The following is a 22,253-nucleotide window of genomic DNA, read 5'->3' on the forward strand; positions in this document are numbered from 1 at the left end:
TATCTGCATGAATGTATGCATTGTGCTGCTGCCACATGATTGGCTGATTGGATAACTGCATAAATGAGCAAGTGTAGGTGGACAGTGAGTGTATGTACATATATAGATGTGTGTGTAAATAAACATGATTCTGCATCTATCATTCTGCATTAGTGTAGAAGGTGTTCCGTCATGAGCTACTAATAAACAGATAAAATATACGTGTGTTTAGTGATATTAGATTTGGGTCACATGTCTTTTGTCTTTATTTAATGTGCTCAGTGTAGCTGATTAGCTCCCTCGTGCTTGTTTTGCGCGTTCTCGGCGCGCCCTTTCCGTCACGTGTTCGCTCACGGTCTCGCGAGGTTGCCAGGGGCTACAGAGTGGTTTGTAAACCTTGTTGCTAAGCAACACCAGAAGTTGAGTAGAAAAAGCTTAGCAGCGTTCAAACTACTGCCTAGTAGAAGGAAAAAAAAGTTTTGTGGGCTTGATATTCCCTTGTAGCACATATCACGTTTTCAGCGTGCTTAATTAAAATAACTGGTTAAAAATGTCAGTAGCTTCTGCGTCTGTTGTGCAGTATGGCCGGAGAAAAGGGTCAAGTAGAGAAGGTGAGTGAATAGCCCACATGCTAGCATGGCTAAGTTAGCTGACTTGTTAAATTAGTTAGTTGTCTTGTTGAATTTAGCTGTAACCTATAACACTAGCCCAGTGATATATTTTGTATTTACTCAGCCTACTTCTCCACAGTGATTATGGTATGGTTACTAGTTGCATTATATAACACTAGATTTTCTTAATTAATGCAGTGTTTGCAGACTAGTGACCTACTAGTTAAATAAGTTAACCTACCCATAGCCTGTTCAATCAACAATATAAACTATTTAAGTCTGGTGTAGAAATAAATTCATAGAGGAGTTAACATAGTTCCATTTAAATTACAATACTAACCCAGACAGCTAAAAAGTTTAGATACTTTAAGTTTTCTGTTCACAATCTACAGTACACTATAACATCCAACATACCATACGATCTACAGTACACTATAACATCCATAATACCATACGATCTACAGTACACTATAACATCCATCATACCATACGATCTACAGTACACTATAACATCCAACATACCATACGATCTACAGTACACTATAACATCCATCATACCATACGATCTACAGTACACTATAACATCCATCATACCGTACGATCTACAGTACACTATAACATCCATCATACCATACGATCTACAGTACACTATAACATCCAACATACCATACGATCTACAGTACACTATAACATCCATAATACCATACGATCTACAGTACACTATAACATCCATCATACCATACGATCTACAGTACACTATAACATCCATCATACCGTACGATCTACAGTACACTATAACATCCATCATACCATACGATCTACAGTACACTACAACATCCATCATACCATACGATCTACAGTACACTATAACATCCATCATATCGTACGATCTACAGTACACTATAACATCCATCATATCGTACGATCTACAGTACACTATAACATCCATCATATCATACGATCTACAGTACACTATAACATCCATAATACCATACGATCTACAGTACACTATAACATCCAACATACCATACGATCTACAGTACACTATAACATCCATAATACCATACGATCTACAGTACACTATAACATCCATCATATCGTACGATCTACAGTACACTATAACATCCATCATATCGTACGATCTACAGTACACTATAACATCCATCATATCGTACGATCTACAGTACACTATAACATCCATCATATCGTACGATCTACAGTATACTATAACATCCAACATACCGTACGATCTACAGTACACTATAACATCCAACATATCGTACGATCTACAGTACACTATAACATCCATCATATCGTACGATCTACAGTACACTATAACATCCATCATACCGTACGATCTACAGTACACTATAACATCCATCATACCTTACGATCTACAGTACACTACAACATCCATCATACCATACGATCTACAGTACACTACAACATCCATCATACCATACGATCTACAGTACACTATAACATCCATCATATCGTACGATCTACAGTACACTATAACATCCATCATATCGTACGATCTACAGTACACTATAACATCCATCATATCATACGATCTACAGTACACTATAACATCCATCATACCATACGATCTACAGTACACAATAACATCCATCCTACCATACGATCTACCTATTTTTAAGAACCACCCCTAACCTTTGGTCTTCACTATCTTTCAATATGTAAAAGTCTTTATAGTTAGTGGGGTCAGGGCACCACAAACCCCACTGTAATTTACACCTTGTCCTACATCTTATTCTCCAACAGTCACCTCAGCCGAGGTGAACAATAAACCGAATCTGCCCGTAGACCTGCGTGAAGTGACCGTGTTGCCCAAATCGGAATGGAGGCGAATCCAGGATAGTGTGAATCGTGTGAACAAACAGCACGAGCGTCTCATTGCAGCTGCAAGACAGCGTGAGGCCATGCACCTGCACTCCAAAGAAGTTGTTAAAAACTGGTCTAACACCATTGCTGTAAGTCAACATTCTCAGCTTAGCTATCACACTGACACTGTAGTGTGTTAAGCAGGTAGGAGTGTATCAGACAACACAGCAGTGTTGCCGGGGTTTGTGTACGAAGTCTGCACTAATTGGCCAGACCGACTTTGTTGGTTCATCGTGTATGTGTATACACAATGTTGTGTGTGTGTAAACATTACAGCTTATTTTTTGGGCACAATGTGTTTCAATGGTTCTCTAGCATTTCATCAGTTTCGATTTCTGACCTCAGGGCTAACAAATTGTGTATAGCAACAGACGGGCTACAGTCAGTAATTGTGTACCTATAAAGTAGGATTTCCTGATACAATTCACATAGAGTGTATATACAGAGTAGACCCAATAATAAACTGTCACATCTGTGTATAATCATGTAGAGTGCCGGAATAAATGTGTTCTCTGTGAAAATCTCTATGAAAATATCCACACATTGTTCATGCATTTACAGGGGCAATGGCAAAAGAAGTTGGAGGCGAAGAAAATTAGAGAGGAAATTGAAGAGGAGGAGAGGAAGCAGATTGACATAGAGGAAGCAAAGTTTCAAGAGCAGAAAAGAAAGGACGCAATAGAGAGGGCGAAAACCCTGCAGTACTACCAGATCGACAGAGTGAAAGGATTTCATGTTAGTATATTAAAATTTTTCAGTTGCATTTCTTGTCATGCTTATCATCACATATACTGTGTGCAACATCATGTTCTTTGTCATTTTCTTCACATAAATATACATTTCTTATAATGTTGATGATAGCGTCTGGATTGTGGAATGTGATTATAGTTTACTGAAATTAATTTCTCCCCCAGAGTGCCCTGCTGATGACTGAGGTCCTGAAAGAGAGGGAGGCCCAGATTGAGCTGAAGAAAAGAAAAGAGAAAGCCTCTAAAGATGTTGATAAAGAGATCCTGGCTGTGATCACACGCAAAGAGGCGCTGGCTTTACAGCAGGAGTGGCTGAAAGCCTTGGAGAAGAAGCAAAAGGCTCTGGCGGTTGCTGAGAGTTTGAAACAACAGTAAAGTATAGGATAAAGCAGCATATGCACGGATTTATAGCCAGTAGCTACTGATGTAACGAAGTAGTTGACAGACCACAACACTTTCTACCTTATACACAGAAGGAGTCTGTACATTTTGCATAAACAATCAAAATTAGTAACATACTAACTCTTTTTTTTTTTCCCAAACTGTATCCCTAACTGTATCCCTATTTATTAGGATTAAGGAGCATGAGCAGGCAAGAGAGGAGGAGATAATGGAACAGAAGGAAGAGGCAGAGGATGTCAAGCGAGTCCATGAGCTCTTTATTAAGGAACAAACCACACACGAGCAGAAGAAGCAAGAGGAGAAGAGAAACATCATGAAGGCTTATCAAGTAAGCACCTCTCAAACTAGGGGGCAGCAAGCATACAAATCTCAGAAGATGTATCTCTACTTAGTCGTTTTTAGTTTTGTAAATTTATGAAATTTGCTTTGGCCAGATTTAAAAAAAATTAGACTTTCTTAAACATTTTCACATATCACAATCATGACCATTCTGCACCGAGTTAGGACATCCTTGTTAGATTCATCAGTTGTACGTGTTGGGCAGCAAAAGCTTTTTTTTTTTATAATTGTAACCATAATCCGTAATTGTTTCTTTAAAAATTAATATTCATGTTGCGTAATTGCATGCTGATCAGATTGCAGTAGTACTGGTATAACGTGTTTGTATAACATCAATATTGTGATCAATTAGATCGCTTTTCTGAGATATGGCAGTCTTCAAGCACAGTGATATATTTTTGTCATCTTACTCACCTCTAGACTGCACTAAAACATGACTAATCTTCTGTGTGGTTTTTATCTACATTCAGGAACACCTTGCCAACAAGAAAAGCATCCAAGCAGCTGAGACTGAGAAACAGGAGTCGGAAGAAGAAAGGCGAAAGCTTTTTGTGAAGGCTAAAGGCAAAATGATGAATCTCAGGAAAGAAAAAGAGGCAGAGATGTTGAGGTATTCAAAATCTGTATGTTTCTGAAAAATTGTATTTCACACTTATAGTTATAAAACTGCTTTTAAACCTCAACTTGGTGCATATATCTTCTCTCTGCCGTTTGGCTGATCAGATGCTTATTGTCAATCATGGTTACTAGTTCTGACCCTGAGACATGCAATAGCCACTGCATATTATTTTAAGGTTTATAGAACATACACTGTATTGGCAAAAGTATGTGGACACCTGACCATCACATTCATATGAGCTTGCTGAACACCATTCCAAAACCATGGGTATTAATATGGAGTTATTTCTGCTGTTGCTACTACAACAGCCTCCACTCTTCTGGGAAGGCTTTCCACTAGATTTTGGAACGTGGCTATGGGGATTTGATTCAGCCACAAGAGCATTAGTGAGGTTGGGCGATAAGGCTTGTTGGGCATGTGGCATTCCAGTTCGTCCCAAAGGTGTTCAGTGGAGTTGAGGTCAGAGCTCTGTGCAGGCCACTCGATTTCTTCCACTCCAACCTTGGCAAATCATGTCTTCATACAGCTCACTTTGTGCACAGGAGCATTGTCATGCTGGAACAGGTTTGGGCCTCTTAGTTTCAGTGAAGGGAAATTGTAATGCTACAGCAAACAAAGACATTTTATACAATTGTGTGCTCCCAACTTTGGGGAAGGCCCACATATGGGTGTGATGGTCAGGTGTACGCATACTTTTGGCCATATATTGTACCATTACATATTTGTGTAATAATAATTGATTGTGGCAGAGAGGTTGAGAGACACAGAGAAGCCGTTTTTGAGAAACTGTCAACATATCACCAAGAGCAAACCAAAAACGAAGAAGAGCGGATCTCCAAGGCAGCTGCAGAAGCTGAGGCCAAGCAGGATAAACAACAGCGTGAGAAGGATGAGAAGAAGGCAGCCATGTTGAAGAGTATTTCTGAACACAGAGAAGCGGTGGTAAACTCCATTTTTGGGAATATGTTAAACTATATGGAGTCAAAATCAGACAATATTTTACTTTTAATATTTTGATGGTTTACATTTAAAGTGGTTTCTGTTACTTAGTTATTTTTTTGGTTATTTAAGGGTATTTTTGTCTCCAATTACACAATTTTAGCAAAAGGAGTTGGAGTACAAGAAGCAAGAGGAGAAGCAGAAAGCTATTGAGATGCTTAATGCAAAGAAAGCATCAGATATCATTTTCCTTCAGAAGCAGCTACTCAAGGCCCAGAAAATGAAAGAGGCAGGCAAAATGCTACAAGACACTTATGTCCAACAGATGGTAAGTCAGCTAAATTTTACTTAAGTTTACATAAAGTCTTTATTTATAATAACTACATTTCTGGTCACTTTTGTTTGCATCTAGGCTGAAAAACATGCACAGGAGCAGCACATGAAAAACCAAGAGCAGGAATTTGAGGCGAAGAATGCAGAGCTTATTGCAGAGGATGAGAATCAGTTTCAGAATTATGCCAAGCATGTGATTCAGAAAGCCAGCGAGGCTCAGAGAAACACCTCCCTTCTGCGCAAGGCCACAAAGGAGGGCATTGGTGGAGGACTTGGGCCTGTGTTTAGAGGCATTAGACCAAGTTATCTAGTTCAGGACCAATCAGGCGTTCAGCTGCCCAGTTATGCGTGCAGTACTACTCAAGGCATAAAGGAGCTGAATGAAACTACTGACTTTCAGAAGTCTAAAAAACGACTGGGATTTACTTGGTAATTGTGAGCAGTATTGCTGATGTCGTCACAGAAATAAACAGAACTTACCTTTCAAATGAATTCAGCATCTGAGTGTTCATTTATTGCATGTGTTTTTTTTTTAATTGTGATTTTTTTTCAGGCCTTTTCCCTGTTATGTACGTATGTACAGTATGTATGTATCTATGTATCTATGTATCTATCTGCCTATCGGAGCAGTTTATACTTTTCTGTCCTCTATTGCCTGTAAGGTGAATTGCAGTTATAATGATAACATCCCCTAGCCTTCCCCCACTAATCCCTTCTAAGTTCTCTTTACAGAAAAGGAGCAGAGTTGAACTGCTCAGTTCCAGCTGGGGACAGGAGGTAAAGTATTTAGGAGTTTTCCTAAAGTATTTTGAAAATGCTAGGTTTGTCTAAAAGCACTTAAAATCTATTAATAGACAGACTTAATCATAAAAGCTACACCTTAAATATAATATGTTTAGCCAGCTTTGGTCTTGATTGTATCAAGATGTTTGTGGTTTATTTCTGTCTTGTTTCATCTATATAGAACAATATCAAAGACTGTGTAGCTAGATATAATATTTATACAGATATAAATAGTGAAAATGCAAAGCCATTATCAAAAGCACAACCTTTCCACCAAGTCTAAGTTAATAAAGTACTAAATTAGTTCTGATCTTAATTGTGTGGTGCAGCTGGTAGTGCCATCGCCTCACAGCTCAAGGTTCGATCCTGAGCTCGGGTTACTGTCTGTGTGGTCTCACATGTTCTCCCCGTGTCTGCCTGGGTTTCCTCCAGGGTTTCCCATTTCCTCCCTAAAACAGGATGGGCAGGTTGGCGACTCTAAATTACACTTAGGTGTGAATGAGTGTGTGGATGAGTGTACATGGTGCCCTGGGATTAACTGGCATAACAGGGTATATTACTGCACTGCCTGTGTTTCCAAGACGGTCCAGATCCTCTGCCCTGATCAGGATAAAAAGATGAATAAATTTATTAAAAACTGTTTATCAAACATGACCATTTTTCTCCCCTGTAGTTAACAGAACCAAAAGTTGATTTATTTATTTGCTTACCTGATAATACTATACACTTTTACAAGAAAAGATACATTCTGTAGTTTAGTCTGGAGTACTTTTTGGTGTAATGTGTACTTTGACCTCTGAACTCTAAATACAAAGCTGTTACAAATAAAGAACTTTTATTTTGAAGTCCAAAAAACAGTCCTGGCATTATTTTCCTTAGACCTCTGAAGTGTAAATACGAAGCTGTTGCGAATAAAGAACTTTTATTTTGAAATCCAAAAAAAAAAAAAAAAAAAAAAAAAAAAGGCTCGTCACACTGTTAATCCGGAAGCAATTGTTCAAAGTAAACATGCCATGCTAGCCGCGTCCAAAAAAGTCAACCAAATATAGTTTATTTAGAGACATTTGAAGGCAGTTTTATGGTTATAATAGCCTGGTTTTATCCTTCTGACACTGTGGTTAGTGTAAAATAAATTAATGTCATAAATTTATTATATTCACATATTCTGAGATTAGGAGCTAGCTAGCTAAAAAAAAAAAAAAAGTCCCCACGTGAGTAGCGAGCTCTCGAGCCCAGGACAGGTCAGACATGACTGGTAACACTATGAAACCATATCATGAACCCAGTTTGAGTGAGTTTCAGTTCTTTGTATTGTGACATAGTTACAAAACATTAAATATATTGCATACTTGATAATTCCTCCTCCCTTTTTGTGATGTGACAGGATAGAGTGAAAGCTTTCCTGTTACCTTGACGACCCTTCCCACAGCTCCAGCTTCCGGTGTAGTATACTCATCCATATCCATATCTATATCTATATCCATATCCGTGTCTATGTCCATGCCAGCGTGAATAAGAAGGCTTCTAATAGCGATTCCTGTCCTTAAAGCCATGATGCACAACCTCAGCAGAACCAGAGTCCAGACCCTGTGAGCTCCTTGTGCACCTTTTCTCATCTCATCTCATCTCATCTCATCTCCTGTCCTTGCCTCAGCTCTAGAAGACCCAGTTGTGAAGAGTGAAATATGAAGCGCAGGCTGCTTTGCTGACCTGTCCCTGGTCTACGGTCATGCTGAGGCTCTGTACCCTGCGCTGTCACCCTCACAGACTGTTTCATCATGGCGCTGTGTGTCAGGACCACGTCATGGGGCAGCTCCGGGCCTGCACGGCAGAGGACCAGCTCTTTGACGTGGTGAGCAAGAACAAGGCGAAGCTCTCCGTCAGTCATGTGGGCTTTGCCGTGGGCCTGCTGTGGCAGTTTCAGAGGGAGAGACCAGAAATGCTGCGGACGGTCAAACTGATCCGGGCTCATCCACAGTTCCTCACGCTTCGAGTTCTGGCTGAGAACAAGATCAGCCTGATGGATGATGTGACGGTGGTGGACATACTTTATGGTGGACTCAGGTACATAATGCCACCTGTAACACAGAATTGGCTCTTGGTGACTTTACACACACAGATGCACGCACACAGAGCCGAATGCATTCCTGTAAAACAAAATAATAAAGACATAGATCTTCTTTTATTATGACAAGTAACAAAAATGGTTCTTCGGATATGTTTCGTAGCTGCTGAGGATGGCACCACACGGACAGCCTAAAGTTCAGTGAGATTACTGTGGGTGATGCCATTTAGAAACCATAAAGATGACTTAGGACTGCACTCAACTCTCCATCACTGAACAGTTGATAACCTCAACAAAATAGACTTCATGTTAAAGCTATAATGAATTCAGAATATTCATAAGTTGCTCATATAGCTCACAAGTTTCTGGTTACACAACTGCACTTTTTGACTCTATAGTCCACAATTATAGAACGGAAATTATTTATAATCGCAGTATCTGCTATCAGATGAGGACGGGTTCACTTTCGAGTCTGGTTCGTCTCAGGTTTCTTCCTCTTGTCATTTCAGGGAGTTGTTCCTTGCCACTGTCGCCTCTGCCTTGCTCATTAGGATAAATATAAAATTTATATCAGGAATTTATATATTTCTGTAAAGCTGCTTTTAACAATGGGTGCTTGTTACTTGTAATAATGAAAGAACATCTACGTCTTTATTATTTATAAATTTATATCAGGAATTTATATATTTCTGTAAAGCTGCTTTGTGATAATGTCGACTGTTAAAAGCGCTACACAAATAATATTTAGTTGAATTTAGTATGTTAAGATATTAATAGTGAAATAAATAAATAAATATTGGTTCAAAAGTTTATATCTCCTTTGAATGTGATGCAAGATACAAATCTTCCCTAATAACTTGTATCTCCGACATTTTTTTGTCTTATGAGCTTTTACACGGATGCCCTGTTAATGCTTCACGGACACATGGATGTCCCCCAACCCCCAGTTTTTGTACTCGAGGATAGATCTTTTAGAGTTTTTGTGTGATATTTTTTGTAAATAAATGGCAAATTGGTACTCTTTTTTCCTTTTTTTCCATTCACAATCCACGAGGGATGCATGACTTGCACTTGCAGCTGTATAATGATGGAAAACCATTGATGTGATTGATGCATCTATTCATCCAATTCTCTGTGTTTCTCTTTTTTTCAAGACTTCAGATTGAACCACATGACTCGCTCATCCAGCAGCTGGTGGTTGAAGCCTGGAACAGATTGGAAAGGTAGGAGTGACACTAAGAAAATATGGAATGTGGAAAATATCTCATGACACTTAAAGAGGTTTGTGATATAGAGTATGCATAATGCAGTATGTGTATTTTGAGATACGTGATGTGTAATTATTTGGTGCTGGCAAAACAGTAATGCCAAAGAGCAGTGTGAGTTATCAATAATCATTTAAGCAAATTACTTAACACAGAAAAATTAAACATTTGGTATAAAAAAATCATTTAATGCCCAATCAGCTAAATAAAATTGTATGTGGCTCAGTGTTATAGATTTATGGAATATATCAATGTTATATTGCTATATCCTCAAGCTCTAGGTGACTTATGAGAACTCATAGGTTTTTATGCCTGAACCCAAGCATTATCTGTTCTACAGATTCCCCATGACGACTCTGTCAAAGTTATCTATTTGTTTGAATGACCTGGGGCTGCACCACAGTCCACTGATGGGTCACATTACTGAGATTGTGAATCAGAGACTGGATTCAATAGAAGATGCCAGGTATTGATTCTCTCGGTCCAAAAAACATGTCACTCTTCCATACAAAGTCCTTTATACAGATAGAAATCAAATAATCTTGATTTCTGTTTCTCAGAGTGTTGACCACGCTCATGATCAGTATGTCGTCCCTGCTGTCTGTCCGCTTACGGGACGCGCTGATTGAAAAAGCCGAGATTCTGTTGGACAGAATGGACACATTCCATTACAACAATCCCAGGAGGGTAGTACAGTTCCTCCGACATCTCAAGTGCATCCATCGGCCCTTATTGGAAAAGTGCAGCCGCATTCTCCTGAAAAATGTCCCTAATCTGGATGTGGAGAACCTCAGCATTATAGTGACACTGTATCAGTCAATGCCGTTCAGCAACTGGGACTTCAGACAGGCTGCCATGCAGAGGCTGATGGAGCTGATGGACTCGTGCACTGACCCGGAATCTTTCACAAAGCTCTTTATTGCTCTGGGACCCCTGGCAGGACCAGCGACCAGAGAGAGGTAAAAGTAATTGTGCAGGGTAACGAAGTCATTGTGGGTAGTGTGTGTACGGTGTCTCAGTCAGGGCCCAGTTTCCCAAAAGCATCGTAAAGTGAAGGTTATCTTAACTGCTAAAGAAGGTGTTCAAAGTCACTCTGCCATTTTAACAATAACATTTGTGCTGCAATGCTTTTGAGAATTTCAGCCATGATAAATAATTCTTTACTTACATAGGATGTTTCAGTTTGAGTCAGAGTAATGTAGACATCTTTGTTAATTCTTTGTTGTACCACGGGGTGGCTGAATGCACAAATCTGATTTTTCAGAAGGTGCGCGTTGCTTTCGTATAGCAGCACGTCTCGGAAAATAGTTCCAGCTGTAACATGAACGACAGGTTCATGTTATTAATGCGCTTGTTCTAATACATCATTAATTCTATAGTAACAGCTCATATGCAGGGACTTGTATGGCAGACGCTTAACATAATCTAAGATTAATAATAAACAGATTTTAAAAAACGGCTTGCTGTTTTAACAAAGTAAAAAGTATAATCGTCGATGTGGTGATTTTTTTAAGGAGACGTTTATTTAACATTTATGGAATAAGTCATGATTTGAAGCACTTTGTAAGAGTCAGAAGGTTCCAGATCAGGAAAGTCTTCAGGACAGGAGTTTACACTTTCTGGTTTCTCAGTAAAATGATAGGTTGTGTTTTTAGAGAAAGAGAGAGAGAGAGAGAGAGAGAGGCTGTTGAAGGAATGACTGTTTATCGCAGCTATAACACAGGTGAGGACAGGAACAAACTTGTCTCTCGGACATTCCACAACATAAAATCTAAGGATAAATCATTAAAATGTGCAACGTGTTGCGGTTGAGGGGGTAGATACGGGCAGTAGCATGACATGCATTATTTCCATATAATCCATATAATCTGTCGTATTTTAATTCATTTATTCATCTTCAGTAACTGCTTAGTCAGAGTTGTGGTCGATCCCGAGTTTTTCTAAGGAATACTGGCAGTGAGGCGAGTATCCCATACAACCTGGATGGGATGCCAGTCCATCTTAGAGCGCTATGCACACGTATTCGCACACTCATTCAGAAGTAATGGCATGTTTTTAGGAGGTAGGAAGAAACTGGAGAAAGTGACACACGGAGAACATGCACAGAAACTGGAGCTGTGATGCAGCAGTGCTACATGCGGCCAAAACAACCACCTACACTATATCAAGGAAATTAGCTCATGCGCTTCAGGAAATGCTGCCATGTTATATTCTCAAAATGTAGATGCATTTCAGGTTGGAACTGTTTAAATGTGAGTGTTTTCGATATCCAACTTCTAGTGCTGCTGAATCTATGTCACAGGTTGGAAAGTACAGCGCTGCTGCTGGCTGATCAGCTGAACGCTCACCAAGCTCTAGTGATTGCCGAGACACTGGAGGAGATGCAGAGCCGAAACTTTCAACTCATTAATAAGTAAAAACTTCATCCTTGCTTTTCCTGTCTTTATGGAAAGAAGTGATTAGAGATCTCTGTTCTGTAGTCTAGAGCATATATCAGTGAGTTCAAGCCAGCTTCATTATACTGAGGCACGGCTGGTTAGGCCGTAGATTATCTATCCTGTATAGCTGTGTGTTAATTGATTGTGGTCATTTTGCAGGATTGCGTCTGTACTGCACAGGAATCTGGAGGTGTACAGGCCAGTGGAGATTGCAAAGATCATCCAGGCGCTAATTCTGCTGCACTGTCAGAGTCCTGAGCTCTTCTCCAGACTGAAGAGCATAGTGCTCCAGTGAGTCTCATCCAGTTCTCATCCAGTTAAATGCTTTATTGGCGTGACAAATATTAACATTTGTTATTAACATCCTTTGATTGATTAAGTTGTATGAGGTGATTGATTTCCTATTTTTTACCCCCTAATTTTTCCTAAGTATTATTTATTTATTTACTTCTTTATTTTAAATTGTAAAGTGACCTTGGGTGTGAGAAAGGCACTATGTAAATTAAACATATTATTATTATTATTATTATTATTATTATTATTATTTACCTCAGTGCACTGTACACTGACATGCAATATTATGAACTAATTGTAAGCTGATGCGCAGTTTAAAGAAGTGATGCTATTAGAAACAATTTTAACAACTTTATATTTTATTTCCTATTTTCACTGTAAGCTTTAACAGGAATAAGGAATTAATTAAATGTCCTGCTGTATTGTCTATTCATTTGTGTCTGATGCAATTTTATTTTATATTCTATATATTTATTGTTGCACATGGAGGAGTGATGGGGATTAAATTTAAAACAATTGTGGAAGGTTGGGGGAAGATTTTCGGCAAAATTTTCGGCATCATTGATAGTCTTTTATAACCACTCAAAAATATTAGTCATTTGAAAATAAGGCCCATTTTATAAACTCACATGCACATTTTTTTAATTGTGAAGGTACTGTATCATTTTTTGATTCTTTGTATTGGTTTGCTTTGTATTGATCTAAATTTGTTAACACAGCCATTTATCTACTGATGCACTTTGCTTCATACTCCTTTATGAGTTTGCTCTTAAACTAACAGTGTTTACTGACCAAAGCGTGCATTACTATATTGGTGAAAGCCAGAGATAAGTGAGAAAGGAGCCCGTCATTTAAGGTCAACCTTTTTTAAAGTAGCCGCAGTACTCAGGGTTTTGCATTAAACATCTGAGCTCTTATTTTGTATTTGAATTCCATCATTTCTGTCTTTATTAGTTACTTACAGACCTGTGTGCACATATACGAGGTGATCATGCTGACCCGTGTGCTCGCCATGCTGCCCTCTGCACGTATCGAGGAGTCGGTCTTCTCTCGCATCGATGCCGTGTTGCCTCAGTGCAGCCTGATAGGTCTAAGCTCACTCACAACGGCCGTTGCCAAATGGATGCGAAATGACCCCTCCTACAGCCAGAGCGCTCACAGCAAGTACGTGCGTCTGCTGCAGAACCTAAACCACTGTGCACATGAGCGAGTCCAGATGGTCAAGAGACTGGACCTGCTCATGGAGGAGCTTAAATTCATGTCAGGGGAATGGTTTGAGGAGATGCTGCTTGAGGAGACACTTGTGGTACTTCAGAGATTGGCAGATCAGCTCACCTGGACCAACATGCTAGACATGGTCCTCTTTTTAACCAGGACCACCTACCGCTCTACTCCACTGCTGGACCGAATCGTCACCGTAGCCTTAGAGAACACACATAAGGTATGACGATTTTAAATGCTTTTATTTAATATCTGGACTATCAGTCTTTTTCCTTATTCTGTGAATGGTGTTTCAAGGTGGTTATAATTATTATATAGTCATTAAGTCATAAGCCTAATCGATTATATAAGTCATTATAGTCATAAGCCTAATTGACTGGTCACTTGAATTTAATGGATTTAAAATTATGCCAGTTGTTTGTATCCTAATCTAAAGCTCAATAACTTAAGTTATTAAAACTAATAACTGATAAATAATGCTAACCTGAAGAGACATTTTTAATAAAGTTAATGCTGTTAATATGATACAAAAGTTCCATTTTAATACAGTTCAAGTGGTTTGGACTTTGTGGGAGAAAAAAAAATTGAATAAAAAGTTGTAATGGTGCTAATAAATAAATATGATTTGTATATACATTCACCATCCATTTTAATAGGAACACCTGCTCATTTATACAATCAGCCAATCATGTGGCAGAAGCGCAGTGGATAAAATCCTGCAGATACAGGTCAAAAGCTTCAGTTAATGTTCACATCAAGCAACAGAATTGGGAAAAATGTGATCTCAGTGACTTTGAACGTGGCATTGTTGTTGGTGCCAGATGGGCTGGTTTGAGTATTTCAGAAACTGCTGATCTCGTGAGCGCAGAATAGTCTCTAGAGTTTATAGAGAATGGTGCGAGAGAAAAAACATCAATGAGTGGCAGTTCTGAAGATGGAAACGAGGTCAGAGGAGAATGGAGAGGCTTGATTGAGCTGACAAGAAGGCTACAGTAACTCAAATAGCCAATCTTTATAACCATAGTGAGCAGAAAACATCCCGGACCTTGAGGTGAATGAGCTACGACAGCAGAAGACTACATTGTTTTCTCCTCTGGACAGCCAAGAACAGAAATCTGAGGCTGCCTTGGGCACAGGTTAACCCAAACTGGACAGCTGAAGACTGGAAAAAGACCAGGGACTATGTTTCTCATCTTCAACTTTGTAAACTCTAGAGACTGTTGTGTGTGGAAAGTGGTGTGAGGTTGAAAAAGTTTGAGATCTTTTTTAGCTGTTTACGTGATTTATTGTATAGTGGATGCATTTTTCTGCATTTATATACATACTTCATTTTTTTTTATCTTTTAGATTCATTACTCTGCAATTTATATCACTTTGCTCCCATTTGCTGTGCTTAACTACGACTCGCCAAAGGTGGACGAGTTATTTGATGCTTACATTCAACATTTCACTCCAAAAATTAGTGAGTGCTTTTTTTGAAAACTTGAACCATTTTGATTAGAGACAATTGACCTAGAATTAGACTCAAATGCTCTGTCTTGTATATTCCCAGGTTCGTTTGACCCTCACATGTTGGTTCTGTTGGCTTATGTCTTGGCTCTGACCAACCGTTTCCCAGAGCCACTGATCAGAGAAATATTCAGAGTGGATTTCCTGGCCAAGCTGGATGCACAGCTCGAGAGTATGTGAGGTTTCTTAATGCTTGTCTTCCTTCCACAAGTCAGAAAATTCATAGTGGTGTAAATTGGTGTAATTCTGACAAATCACAAATTAGCATTTTAAACTCGTCATATACTCATTTATGAACAGTGAAAAAAAAAAAAATTAATGTGGTATTGGGAGGTGTTTTGGTTGTCATGTGTACATTTATACAACCTCTGGCCATAATGTTTCTCAGAGCTCTTTAAGTAGTTTGAGGAATCAGATTTAAATATGTTTTAATAAGCATCTTGCCTGCATATGATCTTCTGTAATCTCTGTGTGGAAGAGATACTTGATACTCAAAGAGATACTCGATACTTGATCATTGAAATGATCAGTTGTAAACAGGGCACGTATTAATACATCATGTATAATACTAAATGATGCTCAACTTCCTATACACTTCCCACTAACAGCACTATCAAGTGCTCAGAACATGCGAGTGCGTTCGCGCCTGATGCAGCTGAACCGTGCCGTGTGTCTCGAGTGCCCGGAGTTCCAGGTGCCCTGGTTCCACGAGCGTTACTGCATGCAGCTCCATAGGAGAGGTGAGTGAAGATACATACAATATCTGCTATTGTAGTGCAGCTACTTTTAGAGCACCACAAGTTTTTTTCCAAGTTACCATGATGGCTAATCAACTGAATTTCTTTTTCTGAAACACGCAGACCACAGCTCGGTCAATCTAGCCCAGCAGCAGATCCACAGGATGCTGGGAGAAGTGCTTGGAGGCATTAACTGTGTCAGAGTAGCAGTGTTGACTCCGTATTTCTACACTGTTGGTGAGTTCAACCTTCAACCACACCTTTCCTGGAGAGTAGTAGGAATAGTTTTACAATTTTTTTAATCAATTTTGCAGACTATGAGTGCGTCCTGGATCGCAATCAGCAAGCAGTGCCTTACAGTAAAATGAGTGAATTGCAGATCAACGAAGATGGCAAGGTGCACTGGGACTCGGGGTCAGAGAAGGAGAGGACAGAGCTACCTCCAGGTGCTCAACGGTACGTACACATTGGAATTTACACACTCGGTTGTAGAATGCATAACCAAATGGGCACACATTTCCTTTAGGTAAGGAAAAATCATAATGGGGCATGCTGTTACAGGAAAATAATTAACGACGTGGATGATGTGATGCCATTGCCTAGCCACCAATTACAAGTTGTTATTTAATAACAAACAACATGACATTATTTTGATTATAGTCACATTTAATGTTGTGGAACGCCTGCAAAACAATTTCACTCCTGTTATCCCTTACATTATAGCAGCTATAAACATTCATTCCTTATCCAGCTTCTCTTTTTCTTTCTTTCTCTCTTGAAGTTAATAAGACAAATAATGGAGCTTGTCATGCTACAGAGAAAGTGCAAAGTGCTCTGTCCTGAAGACTCTCCCATGGCATACGTCTTGCTATTACAAAGCACTGGAGACTCCTTCCATTCATCTCCTTAGAGACATCTCCTTAGAGAAAGCTTCACCATATCACAACACATTTTTTTATCCATTTATTATTAATATTAGTATATAATTACTATTTATTATTAGTCTTAGAACTGTGATTTGAATTACAGCCGGCACTACTGTCAGAGCTGCTTCCTGACCAATCAGATTTGAGAATTCGACAGCACTGATTTATAGAATTTTGTTCGAATGCTGATTTGACTTTGCTCTTCTGAAACCTGTTTTCTTTAGCATTGCTCTAGACTTCCTGAATTCCAAGTCCTTCTGCAAAAACTCGCAACACCTTAAAGGAGACGTCCTGATGAGAAAGAGACATCTGGAGATTTTAGGATATCACGTTTTGCAGGTGAGTAAATAGAGAATTCTTCCTTTACCACCATCTAGTTACAAAAGAAGAAAAATGATAGACTCATGAACTGCTCTCCAACACAGATTCCTCACTTTGAATGGAATTCTATGGAGCTCTCAACACCTGATGCCTGGAAGGAATATTTAAGAAAGAAGTTATTCACAGAACTGCCCTGAGTCACATAAACTGTCTGAACACTTTATGATGATACCAAAAATGCACTCTTTTCTGGATATCCATGCTGGTGTATTTATCTGGGAGTGTGTGGATACTGATGGATTGCATATGATGTGCAAGTGCCCCATTCTTCTCTTTATATTAACTCCAAGAATACAGAGAAATACCACACTGCCACTAATGCCTCTTGTGTGTTTGTTTTATAGCTGTATTTTTTGCATTATAAATATTATTGCTGTAACAAATTACCTAATATCAAATAATTTCATTTTGTAATCTGAATACAGGTTTTTGAGCTCAAACATTTACAAAAATGTCAGGGGTGTATATGAATATATTTGACATCCTTGTGAAATCATCCAAACCTCTAAAACAGTTGTGTGTTTCATGCTCATGCACTACTAAATTATATCTCCATGTAACTGGAATCATCAAGTTAGGCTAAAAATAAATTGTCCTTTGACAGAGACCTGGGCTATTTTTACAGTTTGGGCATTTTTACAGCATTTAGTCGCATGGAAACGCAGGATGCACCAGCTGCATAACGCATCTCTCTCAAAATTCCAGCCCACTGCTTCTTGTCCTCTTCATACCTATCACAAAAATAGTAGACTAAAGGTCAGACAGCTTTCTGCAGGAACAGTTAGTCTATAATAACCTCACACCAGCTTTGTTGTAAAGCTTATAACACGATTCTGGTAGTGATTACTTACTGCCAAATGTCTGTGATCTCTGATGGAACACACTCTTTATCTTGCCCTACCATGGTAAAGCCCCCGACTGCATAAAGCTCTCCATCAACACTGACGACGTTTATTGAGCTCCTCTCTTGCGCAAACTCGGGGAAGGCTTCCCACCTACAAGGCAAAAATGATTATAAAGCATGATTACATATATAGAACAACGTAGTGATGTGCTTGTAGATATTTGTAGAAATGGCGTACTGGATATCTGGTGGATTATTATGTTATTCAACTAAAATTTGTAAAAGTCCAGTAACATAAATCTTACAAGGCCTGGATAAGTAACTAACATGACCGATTGGCATCAGTGGTTACCTTTTAATACTTGACAGATAAGACAATTTGAAGTGGTTACATCTCTGTAAATTAAACATTGTTTTCGTTGTCAGTTGGCTAATAAGGCCATAGAGGGTCAATAACAATCTATTAAAGTCTGTGAAAATGATCCCTTTTCTGGGCTAATAGACTATTTGGCCAAAAGTATGTGGACACCTGACCATCACACCTATATGTGTTTGTTGAGCATCCATTCCAAGGCATTATTTGCCCCGTTGCTACTACAACAGCCTCCACTCTTCTGGGAAGGCTTCCCACTAGGTTTTGGAACGTGGCTGTGGGGATTTGATTCAGCCACAAGAGCTTTAGTGAGGTTGGGCACTGATGTTGGGCGATAAGGCTTGGCGGGCATGTGGCATTCCAGTTCGTCCCAGAGGTGTTCAGTGGGGTTGAGGTCAGGGCTCTGTGCAGGCCATGAGTTCATTCACACCAACTGTATCAAGCCATGTGTTTGTGGACCTTGCTTTGTGCACAGGTTTGGGATAGGAACTTAGTTCCAGTGAAGGCAAATCTTAATGCTACAGCATACACAGACATTCTAGACAATTTTGGGGGAGGTCTACATATGTGTGTGATGGTCAGGTATCTACATACCTTTGACCATATAGCCCTTTAGCTAATCTCTTGTCCAGTGCTTACAGCTAAATAATTTATATAAAAGCATGTGAGGATCTGGTACAGAAGCCATGATGGTTCGTGTTTAGAAAACCGGAGGGATCAGTTGAAATACATGGCTGGGTCCACATCTGGTCTGCCAGTTGATGACCAATGGTCTAAAGTACTGTATCAGTAAAAGCAGTTCTGTAAAATAACGGCTACATAATGGCACTTACTTGTTGGTTCCAAAGTCATAGGCTTCACATGATGCTAAGACACTGTCCTCATTGACTCCTCCAACCACAATGATCTTTCCTTTATGGACAACTGCCCCAAACATGGACCGTGGTGTTTTCATTGCTGCTAGCTCCTTCCATTCAGACTTCTTGTGGTTATATGCAAACATCTTGTTGATGGTTTTGCTATTTTGTACAAAGAAAAAAACACACTATGAACCACACTATAAGAATATTATAAGAATCTAGTTTGTTATGGTGAGCATTGCTTTAACACTGGTCCTACTTGTCATCTGTCTTTCCTCCTATACAGTAGACCAGGCCGTTTTGTGAGATCACACTGTGCCCGTGTAGCTTCAGGGGAAGCTTCTTCGTCTCGGTCCATTTCATCGTGCTGTGAAACAAAAAACAGTAGTCATGAGGGATTTTTTTTTTAAATTACCAGGCTCATATGAAGTGGAAAACGAAGTAATGGATGTCACACTTACGTAGTGTCATAACACATTACTGAGTCAAGAGACTCATTGGTCTGTAAATCTTTGCCAGCAACAGCAAATATGAGATTCTCAAATTCTCCCATAGCAAAGAGACATCGGGGAGAAGGCAATGGAGGTATAGCAATCCATTCTGCACTAATAGGATCCAGCTGTAATAGACATCAGGATTATATTGATTATTATAGCTTGATTGTTAAAAATATTAACCTTCCCATAAAAATTGTGTATATACATTTATACCACAGTACTGTTGAATTGAATTGAATTGAGCTGGGTGAAATTCAAACCACAGGTTTATATCAATGCACTAGTACTAGTAATAATGAGTTATTGTTTCTATAGTAACAGCTAATTCACAGGGACTTGTATGGCAAATCTAATAATGTAGGGCTAATAAAAATAAAAAGATATCTAAAACATACTATTTAATCTTTGATATGGTGAAGCTTTCTGTAAGGAGTCTTGGGTTTTCCACCACTGGAAAGTCTTCAGGACAAAGGAGTTTGCACTTTCTGGTTTCTCACTAACATGGTCAGCTACCTTTTTTTTTTTTTTAAAATTTTTTTATATTAACTTGAAGAGAGACTAGTGAGGGAACAGCTGCTGTAACGTAAGTGTTACTTAAGCAGAAACCAACTTGTTTCAGATGTTCTATGACATTGAATGTAACTATAAACAGATAAAAGTATGTCATTCATTAATAAATGCTTGGAATCATCAGCAAAGGGCTATGGTATAAGAGGAATAAAACACTTTGGGATGTGCAGTTAGTGCAAAATAATCCACTTCAGGGTTTATGCTTCATGTCAGGCCACATCACACCATGCCATCATTGATTATCTTATTTATATATATATATATATATATATATATATATATATATAAAATGTGATAATTTACCTGATAAAAGTAGCAATGCAATGGTGAGTCTTTATTTTCCTCATCCACAAACAGTCCACCTGCAACATAAAGTTGATTCTTCTTGGTAATGATGCTGACGTGATTTCTAGGTATCTGCTCAGCCATTGCTGCCAGTGAGCATTCATTCTCAACAGGGTCGTAAGCCACAGCCGCCGTGTCGTTAATCATCAGGATAAGATCCTTGGCGTACATGCCGAGCCTTCGGGTGTCATTCAGATATCCAGGCATCTTGCTCTCTCCATCCTCTTTCCCTCCTAACTTTCCTGGAAGTTTTCCAGCGAAAGCATCTTTGATGATCTTAAGTTTCTTCACAAGCCCAGGATCAGCTTTGATAATATCGTCCTTTTCCACCTTTTCCTTGAAATACTTTTCCGAGAGCAATCGGAAACGAATGTGCTCAAAGGCATCGTCCAAATGCTTCGCGCGGTTCTCTTTGTCCTTTCTGATCCACTTCATTAGCAGCTCAAACACCTGTTCCTCTTTCTCCACATTGAGAGCATCACTTCCTATGATGGCAAACAGTTCAGGAGGGTTGAACTCGAGAAAATCCTTTTCCTTGGATAGAAGCTCAAATCTTTCAGCGATGTAGTCTCTTGCTGCCATGGCCAGCCTCGGACAGTCCATCATCAACGCCACTCGGTAGATTGCCAGACAGTTTCCTAGCGCGAGTCTCTTCTGCAGGTAGTTTACACACACCGTGAACACAGACGGTATCTGAAAACGGTTCGCGACTGCGAGAACATCCTGCACGTTGTCGTCTCTAATATCGATTTCTGCAGAATAGAGATAATTCACAATCATATCCATAATGGCTGGATCCACATCCTCCAGCACCACCTCCTTGCCTGGTCTGCTCTTATCTTTTCCATCTTCAGAGAAGTAAATCTCTCTAAAGTAAGGGCTACATGCTGCCATGATGAGTTTGTGACATGGCAGACTTCTGTCCCCTACTTTCAGAACGCAGTCAATAAACTTGTTCTCTTTCAGGAGGTCCTTCAGGCCGTCTTGGAGCAGGGTGCTCTGATACAGCTTCAGGTCATCTTTTATGCTTGCCGGTTCCATCTCAGAGTGTGTGTGTGTGTGTGTGTGTGTGTGTGTGGATCAGGGAGGATGTTGGAATTGCAATGCTTCCACTTCTCTCGCTTATCTTAGTAGTAATAGGTCGAGTTGACACAGAGCAAAGACAGACGCTGGTGCAGTTTAACCCTGCCTCTCTATATTTAGCCCCCCATCACAGACAGAAAGAATTCAGGTTGGCTAGATTAGAAAACGGTCGCATTAGCCAGCTGT

General features: G+C 39.4%; 3 protein-coding genes across 5 annotated transcripts; 2 read left to right on the forward strand and 1 right to left on the reverse strand.

Moving 5' to 3' along the window:
- The first annotated feature begins 99 nt into the window (after positions 1 to 99).
- On the forward strand, positions 100 to 6,710 carry cfap210 (cilia and flagella associated protein 210). Its single transcript, XM_026912936.3, has 9 exons — positions 100 to 590; positions 2,376 to 2,584; positions 3,057 to 3,230; positions 3,410 to 3,615; positions 3,818 to 3,974; positions 4,456 to 4,595; positions 5,354 to 5,546; positions 5,707 to 5,871; positions 5,956 to 6,710. The coding sequence occupies exons 1-9, from the start codon at positions 530 to 532 to the stop codon at positions 6,307 to 6,309; spliced, it is 1,659 nt and encodes a 552-aa protein (XP_026768737.3). The 5' UTR covers positions 100 to 529; the 3' UTR covers positions 6,310 to 6,710.
- A 917-nt stretch (positions 6,711 to 7,627) lies between these two features.
- Positions 7,628 to 17,810, forward strand: fastkd1 (FAST kinase domains 1). Of its 3 annotated transcripts, none has more exons than XM_026912931.3 (16): positions 7,628 to 7,950; positions 8,044 to 8,100; positions 8,209 to 8,723; positions 9,879 to 9,947; positions 10,330 to 10,455; positions 10,550 to 10,948; positions 12,292 to 12,402; positions 12,587 to 12,718; positions 13,676 to 14,162; positions 15,290 to 15,404; positions 15,495 to 15,623; positions 16,060 to 16,191; positions 16,312 to 16,425; positions 16,503 to 16,644; positions 17,339 to 17,453; positions 17,540 to 17,810. In XM_026912931.3, the coding sequence occupies exons 3-16, from the start codon at positions 8,389 to 8,391 to the stop codon at positions 17,630 to 17,632; spliced, it is 2,499 nt and encodes an 832-aa protein (XP_026768732.2). In that variant the 5' UTR covers positions 7,628 to 7,950; positions 8,044 to 8,100; positions 8,209 to 8,388; the 3' UTR covers positions 17,633 to 17,810. The 3 variants fall into 3 exon arrangements, with proteins under 3 accessions (XP_026768732.2, XP_026768733.2, XP_053090523.1); XM_026912932.3 differs by having other exon boundaries at positions 8,314 to 8,723; XM_053234548.1 differs by having other exon boundaries at positions 8,044 to 8,723.
- An 8-nt stretch (positions 17,811 to 17,818) lies between these two features.
- On the reverse strand, positions 17,819 to 22,134 carry klhl41a (kelch-like family member 41a). Its single transcript, XM_026912934.3, has 6 exons — positions 20,943 to 22,134; positions 20,034 to 20,191; positions 19,832 to 19,939; positions 19,546 to 19,731; positions 18,347 to 18,490; positions 17,819 to 18,226 (listed from the first exon to the last, which is right to left on the reverse strand). The coding sequence occupies exons 1-6, from the start codon at positions 22,023 to 22,025 to the stop codon at positions 18,115 to 18,117; spliced, it is 1,791 nt and encodes a 596-aa protein (XP_026768735.2). The 5' UTR covers positions 22,026 to 22,134; the 3' UTR covers positions 17,819 to 18,114.
- Between the last annotated feature and the right edge of the window lie 119 nt (positions 22,135 to 22,253).

Source organism: Pangasianodon hypophthalmus, chromosome 5 (assembly GCF_027358585.1).
Source record: "Pangasianodon hypophthalmus isolate fPanHyp1 chromosome 5, fPanHyp1.pri, whole genome shotgun sequence".
In the NCBI taxonomy this organism is placed as follows: Eukaryota; Metazoa; Chordata; class Actinopteri; order Siluriformes; family Pangasiidae; genus Pangasianodon; species Pangasianodon hypophthalmus.